General features: G+C 41.3%; 1 protein-coding gene across 2 annotated transcripts in view; it reads left to right on the top strand.

Annotated features, from left to right (window-relative positions):
- The window catches only part of kiaa1549lb (KIAA1549-like b), a 63,702-nt gene extending 52,139 nt beyond the window's left edge, over positions 1–11,563 (top strand). Inside the window, exons 16-23 of one of the 2 annotated variants that reach the window (XM_022205837.2) lie at positions 749–978; positions 2,068–2,200; positions 5,365–5,745; positions 5,825–5,919; positions 6,297–6,445; positions 6,615–6,766; positions 7,946–8,020; positions 8,433–8,557. In XM_022205837.2, the coding sequence (XP_022061529.2) occupies positions 749–978; positions 2,068–2,200; positions 5,365–5,745; positions 5,825–5,919; positions 6,297–6,445; positions 6,615–6,766; positions 7,946–7,975 (1,170 nt within the window). In that variant the 3' untranslated portion in view covers positions 7,976–8,020; positions 8,433–8,557. Of the gene's footprint in view, positions 1–748; positions 979–2,067; positions 2,201–5,364; positions 5,746–5,824; positions 5,920–6,296; positions 6,446–6,614; positions 6,767–7,945; positions 8,021–8,432 lie in introns of both variants that reach the window. The other variant, XM_022205836.2, reaches the window with a different exon arrangement.
- The last annotated feature ends 2,050 nt before the right edge of the window (positions 11,564–13,613 follow it).

The raw sequence follows: 13,613 nt of genomic DNA, 5'->3' as shown, positions 1-13,613 counted from the left end.
TGTTGATATTTGGTAAATGTCTCTTTTTCATTTTTGCTTAAACTGCAAGCTTCTTGTTATGTCTTTGAGCATTTCTCTTAACAGAATTGGTGCAGTTGAACTAATTTTGTTTTCTGAAAAAGACTTGATTCTTCATCACAGTCTGCAGGTTCTTGTTGGTCAGAACTTTAGACCAGTCTAGAACTTCTAATTCTGGCCTGGTTTCGGCATTTCTTTACCGCTTTTGATGTGTGTTTGGGGTCATTGTCTTGTTGGAACACCCAACTGCGTCCAATACCCAACCTTCTGGCCTTTAGTTTTTCTTGAATAGTGTGGAGGTAATCCTCATGCATTATTCCATTTGCTTTGTGTAAAACACCAATCCCACAGTTAAGCAAGCAAAAATGTGATACTATATTTTAAAAAGCAGCTTTTCATACATTTCCTGGAATGATTTAGAATATGACCTTCTTATACTTAAAGCATAGCTGGAAATAGTTGATTCAGAGGCATGATACACAACGCATTCTTTCTTTCATTATTTTTGTCTGTTGTCTGTGATGTTAAAGCAACATAATAGATGAAAAATAATCTGACTGTGAGTGTTGTGTAAGAGTTTCAATTTACTCTCCTGAACCCTCTGATCTGACATCCACACTTGCCTATGAAGACAAAACCAGAGCCACACCACATACAGCAGAGCCTCACGTCTGTTTATATTCTGATCTCCCCATGTTTCGTTGTATCCTGTGGTCTATTCTCTCTGCAGGTGAACCTGGCACTGAAGCAGAAGTCAGACATTGAGCACTACAGGAACAAGCTGAGGCTGAAAGCTAAGAGGAAGGGCTATTATGACTTCCCGTCCACCAACGGCAGCAGCAGCGTTCGAGCCCTGACACAGAGGCAGCACCACGACCATGAGAGGGCAGCCGGTGAGCATGGCAGACCACTGGAGCCTGATGATGAGCGAGGTTCCACTTATGTCAAGTCTCACAGGAGGTGAGGGGAGAGTGGAGAAGCAAGTGGAACCTGGGTTTGGTTGAATGTAAACAGAGAGGAAAATTCGTGCTTATAGAAGGGTTTGAGAAGAATCTCTTACACAGATGAAGCTGCAGAGCCACTCAGTGCTGCAGGTGACATGGATTTCATTAAGGCTGATTGGGCTTTTAACCATGGCCAGTTATCCATCCCTGGTCACTCCTGCCTTGGCTAATTAACTTATAGATGAGTGAAACTGTCTCCTCTAATGTTGTCATTACCGCGTGTTAGTGGACAGGGAGAGAACCATCACGCCTGTCTGATTAGTTTGGTTCAAGTGCTGAACTTCTAGAAAGGTGATAAGAAGATTGGCAGGTTCTGGCCTGCTTCTGCTTCACAGATGTACACAAACATTGACAGTCTTTGATTTACAGATTTAGGTCAAGTGAGTTAACTGTTTATTCCACAACAGATTTACACGTACCTTCTCAAACTTGGTACCAGCTCCACTCAGAACAGAAAGCAACTTCTGAATCTCGGCTGTTGATGAAGGGTTGAATAGCTATTTTTATATTCCACCCTGATGAGCACGATAAGCAGCTATTTACTGTCACAGTCAGTGTGTGGCTGATCAGTGACACCAACAACATGGATTCCCTCAGCTGAAGTTATCACATCAGAGCAGGTTTACTGATATGTATCTTGTCGTCTGTCACTGATCGCACATTGTGTTATGTTGTACTCGCTACCTTATCAGTGTTGCATTTTGCTGAAATGATATACAGGAAAAAGAAAGGTTGTCCTCATGCAACTCAACATTTAGAATGAATATTTTAAATCTGCCTGCTCTTTTGCTCGGTGTTCTCATGAGGTATCCTCGCATACGACACCCATGTCATCTGTGCCATAACTTCAGTTACTGCAAGTACTTTCCCCTCTCCCTTTCATCATGTCTGGCTCAATAAAACCCATAAAGTACATTGTACCAGACCTTCCCTCACCCACCTTTCACTGCAGGCACACTAAGCTGGAAAAAGTAATTTAACTGTTTTAAATTAATAACTACCCCAGCTCTGATTTGTACTGAATCCATTCTACTATAATTGGCAGGCACTCCCAGGTAGGGCAGACGGCCTATCGCAGCAGACAAAGCCTAAGCAGTCCGAGCCCCGGGGGAACAGAGATGGACCTGCTTGTAATGAGAGAGAGACCCAGGAGAGGCATCCGAAACAGCGGCTATGATGTGAGTCACATGTTGTCACCCACCTCCTCTGTCCACCCATCTGGTTCAGCAAATGAACAGTTAAAAGATAGCTTCTCTTTTTTTTCCCACTTCTATTTTCAAATATTTCTCAAATGTTCATAAAAACAGTGCATTGAAATAATTATCGGTGGCTGTAATTGTTCCTCTTGTAAACACTAGCTGTGAAGAGATTCCCTGATGGGTACCAAAATCCACAGCCCTCACTGTGTGTAAAATGATTTCTACAGTTAAGCCGAACCTATAATGAGACTTCAGCAGTCTGAATTACACACACAGAGAGTGTATCCTTCAGACTTACCATGCCTTTAGTGCAAATTTCCACTCTTCATGTCTGTGGACAGTGTTAACTTGCTGTGCTGCTACAGAGGGACACTTCAAACAAAAGGAAATTTTGCACTTAAAATACCATAACTTTGGAAGATACCAACCTGATTACAACCTCTAAAGCTTTATAATAGCTTCAGCTGGACATCAAAATGCATTTTTACACAATAAGATGATTTTCCTTCCTTTCATTTACACTGAAATTGCATTAAGATAACATATCACATGGGAATTTGGACATTAGTATTTCATTTCATTTCATTTATTTATTTATCAGGACAGTGTACAATGACATTAAGCTCAAGAGCAAAGATGTTTGTACCAGACTGTAGCTTTTCAAGCTAATTTCCATCTGTAGTCCTTAGGGAGAGGGACGGGGGCCAAGGTGCAAATATACATAAAATACATTTGACTATTTTCAAATAGTTCCATTCATAGAGTTACAGAATTAAAACTCATCATTCTTCAAAACCATCCACACATCTCAGCCATTCATCATCCCAAGCAAATGCTTTTATAATCTCATAAACTTAATAACCTCACTCATCACGTACAAGTTAACATTCACTTCTACACATCACACACTCTTAATGTGCACATCTCTGGTTCTCCATAAACCAATCTTTCACTTGTTTGGTGAAGGTTCTATAGTCACTTAAGCTCAGTATTTCTGTGGGGAGCTTGTTCCATTTCTTTATACTTACATAAGAAAATGCAGACTTTGCAATTGTGGAGCGATAACTTGGGATACTACATTCCCCCCTAGTATTACTTCTAGTTACCCTTTTAGCTGTGTCTGCAATCAAATGGACAAAAACTTTGAGTGGCGGTCGGGGCCAAGTTGTGGACAATCTTGAAGACTAGTTGGACATGTGAAAGAGAAACTATATTATCAGAAGGCAGTAGAAGATAGGTTTGCGAGAATCTTGCCATTAAGCTCCAAAATGTACCATTTTAAAAGTGTTTCCTCTACTTTATAAGGCAATTTACTTTTCAATAGCTATATTATTATTCAGTAATATGTACCATTTGTGTACAAGGCCGATGCACAAACAGCTTTAACTTGTGAGTAACATTTTACCTTTTAACTTATTTTATACATTAATGATGAGCTTATGATGTACTATTGAAAAGTGTGCGTATGGTTGCTACCAAGTAGAACACATGTATCACTATTATGAACCATTTTCCATGGGGATTAATACATTTTTTTCAGATTCTGAATGCAAAGATCATAATTAATTAGTGCTAAATCTCTGCCTTACTGCTCTATTTAAGACTGAAATCTGAAATATTCTGCTCAGGTGTGGCATCAAATGTGCCATGGTACACTGAAGGTAGAGAAGTGCTTCATTCATAATTAAGAGTTATAAAGTCCTGCCGTTTTGATATATAATGCATCTCAGGATGGCTGGTTTATGTTTCCACTCTTTTATTGTTCCATTATGGCTCTCTTTCTGGCTTGAAGTCACAATACAAGTATGTGACCGTCTAAGAGTACTAAGCAGACCATTCCTTAAAAGTGCTTTCATTCAGAGCTAGTGATGGAAATATTTCGCTGAACTCCCACTGACCTTCCAGCCATCTGACTTCTCATCGCAGAAAAAAAGCACAGGTATAACTGGCTCTGCTATTGTGCATGCTGTTAACTGGCATGACCTCTTTTGCTTTCAGTTTAGATACATCAGGTGTTTGGACCAAAAGGGTGGTCCCATGAGTAAAATGTCAGAATGTTACTGCAGAAAAAAAAGACAGATTCAGTAAATTGAAACATTTTCAGACATGATATATATATATAAATCCTAAACACCCCAATGACTCTCGGTTGGGTTTGTACTCACTGTGGTTACACTTGGTGCAGCCAAATGTTCAACTCTGTTCGAAATATGGCACAATAGCCGGTACCAGCTCCACATCCCTTTTATCAGAACTCCCAGCCCTGTTGATTACAAAGGGACTAGTGTAGCTCCAGGCCCCATCACTGCAGATGCAAGTCTCTGCTGTTCTGTGTTGCAGGGGGGCTGATTTATGAGGTGCACTACGCTAAGTCTCCCGTGGCTACCCTCTATTCACACAGGAAGTAGGGCAGCCTCGGCTCGTATTAATTTATCACTGAATATAGGGACTGGGTAGATGGAAGGAGAGGGTATAAAAAGATGGAAGTGGTTGTAGAAAATGTGAGAAAATGATGGGAAGGGTTGAGGTGGAGATACAGGGGATATGCACAACACAGAGGATGATGTCTATATCTGTAGTGTAGAGGAAGATACTGAATAGCATGACAGCAAACCTCCAGAAACTACTGTGGGAAGTACAAAAAAGCTACATGTTAACACTCACTGAATCAAACTGCCTGGCGCTGCTCCTGAACCTACTGTGACCAGGCAGTAACACCGCTGGATCAAACTCCTCCAGCTGATTTGTCTTGGGAAACTCAGAGTAACATTAAACTGCCTTCTTCTAGCTCAGTCAGCAGCTTGTCAACAACCCACTGAGAGAATGACAGAAGACTTTAAAGAGCTTGGAATTTCCCAGCTTTCTCAGGGTATATCTGCTAGTGCTCTGCCAATTCAATGAGGAGAGGTTTAATTTTTTAACATTTGATCTACGTGTAAATCAAAGTAGGCCTCCCCCAGGTGGCCGCTGCTGCAGATCTACTCACACAAGACAACGCCACAAAACTACTTTGAAATCTGACCGCTTTAAACTTGTGCAAGAGTTTCAAATCTTTTCAGTTTACTTAGTGCAGACTCTTCTTTTGTGTTAAAAGTTCTGAAGACAATGTATTCAGCCTATCTCGTCTATGTTTTCGGTTATAGACTGAGCCAGAGTTGATTGAAGAAACGAATGTTGATCGTCTAATGGGGCCGCGGGGATACATGTACGGCCGGGGCTTGAAAGGCCACTCAGAGACATCCACTCTGAGCTCACAGCCGTCCATTGATGAAGTGCGGCAGCAGATGCACCTGCTGCTGGAGGAGGCATTCAGCCTGGCTTCAGGGGGCCAGTCCACATCCGGAAGGCACTCCCACCACCACCACCACCAACCCCCTCCGGACCACTACAGCCCCGCGCCGCCTCCCCTCCCCTACGCAGACGTGGTGACCAGCGCTCCGGGCACAATGAGCTGTGGACGGGGAGGTCTGCAGTGGGTGCCATCTTACGGTGCAGATGTATATCAGTGCAGCCTGCCTAAACCAGTAAGTGAGCCAAGATGACTTGTTCTCTCGAATGACCGATAACAGAGAAACCTTAAATGACTCTCATTATCTGTTTAAGGCCTTTCGCTTCACCCAGCTTCCTGAAATGGCCCTGGGTTCCCCTCCCCCTTTACCACCACGCACTGGGCCTCCTCCTGGGACCTCCTTAAGACGGTAAAGCTGAGACACACACACACACACACACACACACACACACACACACACACACACACACACACACACACACACACACACACACACACACAGATGCAGACAGACACACACATGCTGCCTGTAGGATCCTCCCATGAGATATTCCACATTTATTCACATTCAAATTCATATTCAGGGACTAGATAGTCACTAGGTGATGTGCTGTGGCCAGGGTGATTTCAGGCCTTGTATAAATTTTAATATCGAACTAGTGCATTGAGAGATGGCGAGAATGTTAATGAAGTGCTCACTTTTCCACATGGACTATGTCTGCCATCTTGTGGTGTAGTAATGCAACCGCTCTTTGTTTGTGGCTCTCCAATCTCTGTGCAACTTAGTTCCACTTCTGACTTGGGGCCCAAGGGAAGGAGCTCAGAGACATCTGTCACTGAAATGCGAAGTCAACATGACAACAACCCATATGGGCCAACCACAAGAGCAGCACTTCCATCTATCACTGCAGACCAGCCTGTGTCCAACTACTCAGGTAGGTCTTTGAGGAGATGCATTTGAAAAGTAAACCGTAATGTGCTTTGCTTTGCCAACATTGATTTTCAGGAATGGCAACATTCTGACAAAATAAATGAAAAGCTTGAATGTATTAATCCCCTGAAAGACACATCAGCCAACGTCAGTCTTACTTGTCTTTTCCACAGGAAACCCAATAACAGCCGTCTATGCCATCCCAGCCACTAGGGCCGGCTACTCAGAGTACTTTGTCTCCACGCCACCCACCTCCTACCACAGTCCCTCTTGGATGTCCTATCCACCAGAACCTGAGGATGTACCGCCACAGTGGGCAGACTCTGTAAGGATGCCCATTTTCACTACTTAGGAGCCACCAAAGTCTGCTAAAACATATAGTGGCAGAATAATGTGACCAGATGTCTCGATTAAACAGGGCAGTCCAGTTCAAACAGTTGGCGCAGTGGTGTCAAATAAAGTGATTAGGGACATATTCAGTTGTAAACTTCGACTCAGTCAATCATGTTTGCATAAAGGTTTTTATAGCTTCACCTTTTGGCGGGGTGAATGTTTTTTCCATAATTTTTGTTCAACCCTACAGAGCCAGATAGTGTGCTGCAGTCATGAACTTAATATATAAAAGATGGAACCTCCAGATCTGCTTCTTTCCTAAACATGCATTCTCTCTTTCAGACAGTAGGTTTCAAATTCCTCTAGTTGCAAAGGAAAATCCAAATGTATATACAGTAAGTCTATGAAAAAATTGCTGTACTCCTCCCTCATTCTGTTAGTTTATTATGTTTTGCAAATGAGTTCATGGTCTTAATTGCTAGCTGGAAGACATTTATGAATACAGCAAGGTGTTCATTGTAAGAATTATGGTTCCATTTAGAGTAAAATAGACTATAAAACAGATATGATTTAGGGCGAGGGTACCTTGTGATTAACAGGTTGCATAGTGTCTTCGTGTTCACGGTCAGATCCACCCCTTGCTTGGTTTCAAAAGACCAAAATGGCAATGGCAAAATGTCAGACTCAAAGCTTTATAACAGTTGTCAGCAAACTGAAGGGTGACAGCGGCTACATTCATCTTTTCTATACAGTCCATGGCTACAGCACAGCAATGCAACAGATAGGGCTATAAACACTTAAACACCAAATAAGGTTATCATGACAGACCTATATCTGTCATGTGTAGGTGGGATTGCATCTCTGCATTTCAGCATTGTTTTTTTATGGAACAGGCATCTATTCAGAACATCTTTTGTGCTCATGCTCTACCTTTGAACAGGATCGAGCCTCATTTAAAAGCAGTTGTTGAGAGTCCTCCTACCTTCTCCTCTGTTTTCATGAAAATAGGACAGGTTCCATTCGTCCTGTTAGATATGTTATAACTCATGTGACCCATGTGTGCCTCCCCCTCCCCTACACTGGACTCTCCTTGTTTGTATGGAATGTTGTCTTTTTTCCCTGTCTGTTTGCCTGTTTCAACCAGATGCCTTCACGCAGTGTCTTTTTGCAGAACCAGTGTCATTTAGAAACCATTTGCTGAACTGAATTTATGGCTGGCGTTGAGTGGACACAACAAAACACTGGGGTAGTTGAGCACATTTCCTAAATGAACACCTTTTTCTACTGTTTGCTTTTTTTCATTTCTTGTCGTTTAAATTTGAAACCTATGAAGACTTTGTGTCTTCATGCAAAAGTAGCCCATTTTTGTTCAAAACACTGTTTGAAACAACATCCATTGTAGTGTCATACATTTGTAGACCTCCACGCTCATTCTTATTTTGGTCCATTTTTACAGATTTTTTTTGCAGATATGACTGTGTATATTTTAGCTTAGAACCCATTTCATTTTTTTTAAGATAGTGGTGCAAGAGAAACTGTACACTCAACAAGATGAAAAACTAACACTCTTACTGTACCCTTTAACTAGCAGTCATTTTTAGCAGGTTGTATTAATGAACTTGCTGTGTCTCTGATGTCCACTCTGCCCTGTGTTCCAGGTACCCCTGCCTGGGTATGTAGAGGCTTTTCCTCATCCTCGGTACCCACAGGGGAGCCCCACCAGGCTGCCCCTACAGTATAACCAGACACTGGAGCAGCCATCTACTGCCCCCAGCACAGCATCCCAGCAAAGTCTGCCCCAGGTGCTGAAGGACATGGACAGCATGCCCCTGAGCAGCCTCTCCACCTCTGCACTCGTGCAGGCTATCCGGCAGGAGGTGGCCAAGCTGGCGAAGAAGCAGAATGACATGTTTGAGTTTTGATTCTGCTCCCGGGTGTGCAGGAAATGGTTAACTGTGCATTGGTCTTCAGCAGCGGCACACAAAGGTGGAACTCCTTCAGACTGATTTTTGATGTTTGTACTGTAAAACAGACTGATCTTCCTTACACAAAGATTAACCACTTACTGATTTCTTTTCACACACCATTGGTGTTTTTCAGCCCTTGACATGAGGGATAAGAAAAGATGCTTTTCTTTTTAGAAAAAAAATATTGCCATCCTCTATTGATGATGTCCCAATTAACTACATCTCTTTGTAGATATGTCAATAAGATATGCTAAATATGGAATTTTTTTCCAGGATTAGACTTTTTTTTGTGAATCAGCATCAAATGACAAGAGAAAAATTGTAGCATTATTGTCTGTACTGAGAGGACCAAATTCTTCCTGTCAGATGGGTAAGTATAAACCACAGTGTATATGAGCATGTACAGTATAAGGACATCATGTATGTAATCTCCTTTTCTAGACCATTAGCTTGAGCAAGACCGGCTACATCAGTATCAACTCATTCCAGCATCCACACCATGTCAAACTATCACATCACTTTTCAGAAAATCTTCAGTTTACTGACATATATTACATTAACACCATCACAATAACAACAAACACTGGCTGTCTTTGGTGGTCTGATCATTTTTTAAATAGATTTAGACTGTATTTTCCATTAATTAACAAATGGACTGAAGACATTATATATGTATCTGTGTTTTCATGTTGGTTTTTATTTCTGAAATGAAGGGAAGCATTTACCCTGGCAATATTTGTTCAGGTGTGCACAAAGTATATTGACTTATTGACTGATAGATACAGTATTTTACTGTTGTTAAATGCTTAGACTTAACTGTGTGCTTTTCTTTTCTCGAGGACAAAAACTGGCTTACAAAAACCCAACATAAAAACCTTGAAGTCAGGTGATATTTGCAGCTGGGTGAAGAGCAGTTTTACGCTGAGCCTCGTGGTTTAAAGACTTGTAGATGATTCAGTGCACATACGCTACAACCCCAAGACCTTAAACAAAAAGCGTCCTCTTTGCTGCTGATAGTGGTGCCACAATTTCTTGTAAAGTTAAACTATAAATAGAGGGAGTATATTATTTGTTTACTGCCCTTAAGCGATCTTAATGGTCTCAATGGGCACATTTCATGAATAAAACACCAAGTTTGTGTAAAAGTTTGACCTAAAAGGAGGTTTTGCATCAGTGCTCCCATTCAATGTTTTAAGTGCACAAACCCTTGTGTCTTTGTGTAACAATGTAAAAGCCTGCTTGAGTGTTGGCTCAGATTGAGTGCACACTTGTTGTTTTCTAAGAACTGTTTCCGAAGCTTTGTTCAGTATGAGCATATCACTGTGGATCACCAGTGTGTCCTGGAATTATCCAGTTTGTAAGGTGCAAAGTGCATGTACGCTACGGTAGACATTTACCTTAGAAATTCTAATTACGTAACATCAAATATATTTAAAACCATACTTGAAATTAGCCAGGCTGTACATTAGAACACAATAAAGATTCCACCTACCAAGTCACGAGTTCATCATAAATATCAATATGTAAAAAGAGCCTAAAATAGGTTAAATAAAAGACAACAAACAGAAGTAGAAATTGTAGGGATCCAAGAGCAGTAAAGTTCTGCACAGGATAGAATTCCTAGAAATTCCAGCAGGGACGAGAAGGAAGCAGGTCACCTCTATATGGTGGAAGATCGAAGCATGTAAGGATCCAGCTGACTTTTCTGATGACACCAACTTATTTGCTCTGAATTCCTCAGCCATTTTAATCAGCCCTGTAAGCCTGTTTGATCTTGTCAGTAACTGAAATAAGACCACCATACAAAGGCCCAACACAAATCTATGAACTATTCAGTAAAACACAAGTCAGTAAATCACTGCAAACATTAGATGGAATTCATCTCTCCCGGAAAACCACTCATACTCATATTTCACTGTGGCATAAAAGCGATTAGTAGGTATTGAACTCTTAACGAACTCTCAATGCACAATTGCTGGCTTGGGAATGGAAAGTGGGACTGACTGCAGATGACTGAGATGAGTGTGTGTAGGCCTATAGCAGGGGTGCTGCAATATGTTTGCATAAACATTAAGATGCTATAGATTGCCTACTTTTGCTATATTATTACAATTCACATGGAATGCTTTGCTGGTTTTATTATGATCAGTGTCATCACAAGTAAGCTGTCAGTCATGACATAAGGAAGACAACTTTGAGTGAAGATGCCTTTAAATCATTCTTTTTCAAACAGTATTGCTTTTTTTTAGCAGTCCTGGATGACTTTAGCCTTTTTGCATCATAACTATTGAACAAAGCCTCCCTCTTGTCCAAGAATTGTTCTTTTATACTCATGCCTGTTGGTGTGTAAGTAGGTATAAGGAAATACTGTATGTCTTAAACTCAACAAGAACTCTGTTGTTGCTTGTTTTCCCAAGCTTCGTTTTATTCATTATTCAGAGGAGCACTTGTGTCTTAAGAACTGTAGTAAATACAGTGAAACCATTTTTGTGTATACCAGAAGTGAACACCTTTCCACATTCTCATGCTGGATAACTGAGAAAACTTAGCGATATTAAAGAAGAGGGGTTTTAGGGGGTTTGTTGATTTAGAAAAATGATGAGTATTTATTCTATAAAATGACATACAAAGTGAGCTAAAGCTATTAAAAATCGATGTCTTTTTTTTGTCTTCCTGTTTCCTCATTTCCTTTTCATCTGCTTGATCTTGTTATAGCTGTTCGATGTTCCTAAGAGGTTGAGCAGAGACTCTGAGAATGATGGAGACTGAAAGAAATATTAGCCCACATGATTGAAATTAAATAAAAGATTTTATTAGAAGAACAGAGTCTGTCTGTGCCTTTAACGCCTCTTTCACTTTCTGCATGTCAGCTCCCTCATGAGAAATTTCAAGAGTTGAAAGCTATTGCACTGAAGCTCCAATTTTGCAGTCTACCCTGACTGCCTCCTGCATAATATCATAGATTAGCCCTTGATCCAGTAATATTTGAAGGTGAACTCATTCACAAGTTGACAGTTGTGTACTGTGATTTGTTAGCCATAAGGTTGGAGCATTATGCTATGCCAACTCAGAGACAATGGAAAGGGACATAAAGAAAGAGAACAGATTTATTTCTTTATTTTTGTTTAAATAACATACAATAAATCAATGATTGAAGTTATCAATATGGTGTGCAAATACGATTACAATATGTTTAACAATTTGACTGAAATTTGATCTAAAAATGGTTATTCATAACTTTTTTTGGTCATTGATTGTTACAAATCAGTGTGTAGCCACCAGGGGGCAGTACTTTCTGCAATACTGTTGAGGTAAGGAGTGAGGAAGAAACTGTGAGCCATCTTTGATGTTTTACACCTTCTTGTCGGAGTACTATAACGATTTAGTTGCCTCTTCTGAAAAGCTGTGCTACCAAGGAATCTGTCTTCATCTTGATGAATTCTTATTTTTGACAAAACAGATTTTTTTAAAAGCCAAGTGTGCTTAGACAGAGAAAGCCTTTGATTATAAGTGATCACTTCATGTTTTGCATGTCACAGATGTATTTTATTCCACTTAGTTTAAGTGTTTTATAGTGATTGTTCCTCTCATTCTCCTCAAATTTTTATTTACATATTTACAGCCAGGGGTGGACTGGCCATCTGGCATACCGGGCACTGTCCCGGTGGGCCGGTGTCTAGTGGGGCTGGTCAACAGGTTCCCCCGGACGTGTAATTAGTAAATTGTAATGACATTAAATTTCACGGGTAGCTTCTATTATCCCAACACAGCTTTTCCAGTGTTTACGTCAGGCCCGGGGTGGCTAATCGGGAGGACCAGGACAATTCCCGGTGGGCCGGGCTGATGTTTGGGCAGCGAGGGCAGGTATTCAGTCATGGCACTGAGTTGATCATTATGCTGCTCCCGCTGTTCCTGGGCCGCCTCCACCGACAGCTCTTTTTTTTTTTTTTTTTCAGACACACCGTGACGTAATACGGCCGTGCACACGGTCAGAGGTGTTTGAAAGATGGAGAACAGGAAGAGCAAGGGTGGTGCAGAGAAGGCAAGAAATAAAAGAGGAAAGCTCTGGAAACAGACGCAGCCGAACGTGCAGAAATTGGAAACTTTTTCACTACAAATGAGGCCGAGGAAACAGATACGGACTTTGTTGAACTTTGCAAACCACCGTTCAAGTTAATTATCAAATCAATTAATTGTGTGTCATTGTGGCGTAAAACCTATCCATCCATTCTCTATACACCGCTTTATCCTCACTAGGGTCACGGGGGTGCTGGAGCCTATCCCAGCTGAAGGCAGGGGACACCCTGGACAGGTCGCCAGTCTGTCTCAGGGCTACATATACAGACTAACAATCACACTCGCATTCACTCCTACGGGCAATTTAGAGTAACCAATTAACCTCAGCATATTTTTGGACTGTGGGAGGAAGTCGGAGTGCCTGGAGAAAACCCACGCATGCACAGAGAGAACATGCAAACTCCATGCAGAAAGATCCCAGGCCCACCCTGGGATTTGAACCCCGGGATTCGAGATCTTTTTGCTGCAAGGCAAAAGTGCTAACCCACTGTGCAGCCCACGTAAAACATAACGTTATATAATAGTATGATGCGACCACATAACTGGGAAACTTTGTCCTGTAGCCCCTCAGAGTCAGAAGAAAGATCCAGCACCCAGCAACAGCCAAGAGCCACAAGTCCAGAGTGGGAGGTAGGATTGTTCATTGAGTGAATATTATTAGAATGAATATAATGAAGTGTCTGGTGTAGACCTGCTCTATATGAGAAGAGCCCTGAGATGTGAGATGATTCAGCACTACAATAATGAAACTGACCTGACAGCTTTGTAAAAAGTGGAGATTTGTGCTGAGAATTT

The sequence above is a fragment of the Acanthochromis polyacanthus genome, chromosome 2 (genome assembly GCF_021347895.1).
Source record: "Acanthochromis polyacanthus isolate Apoly-LR-REF ecotype Palm Island chromosome 2, KAUST_Apoly_ChrSc, whole genome shotgun sequence".
Lineage (NCBI taxonomy): Eukaryota > Metazoa > Chordata > Actinopteri > Pomacentridae > Acanthochromis > Acanthochromis polyacanthus.
Note: the sequence above shows the minus strand (reverse complement) of the source record. Positions and strands in the feature narration are given on the sequence as shown.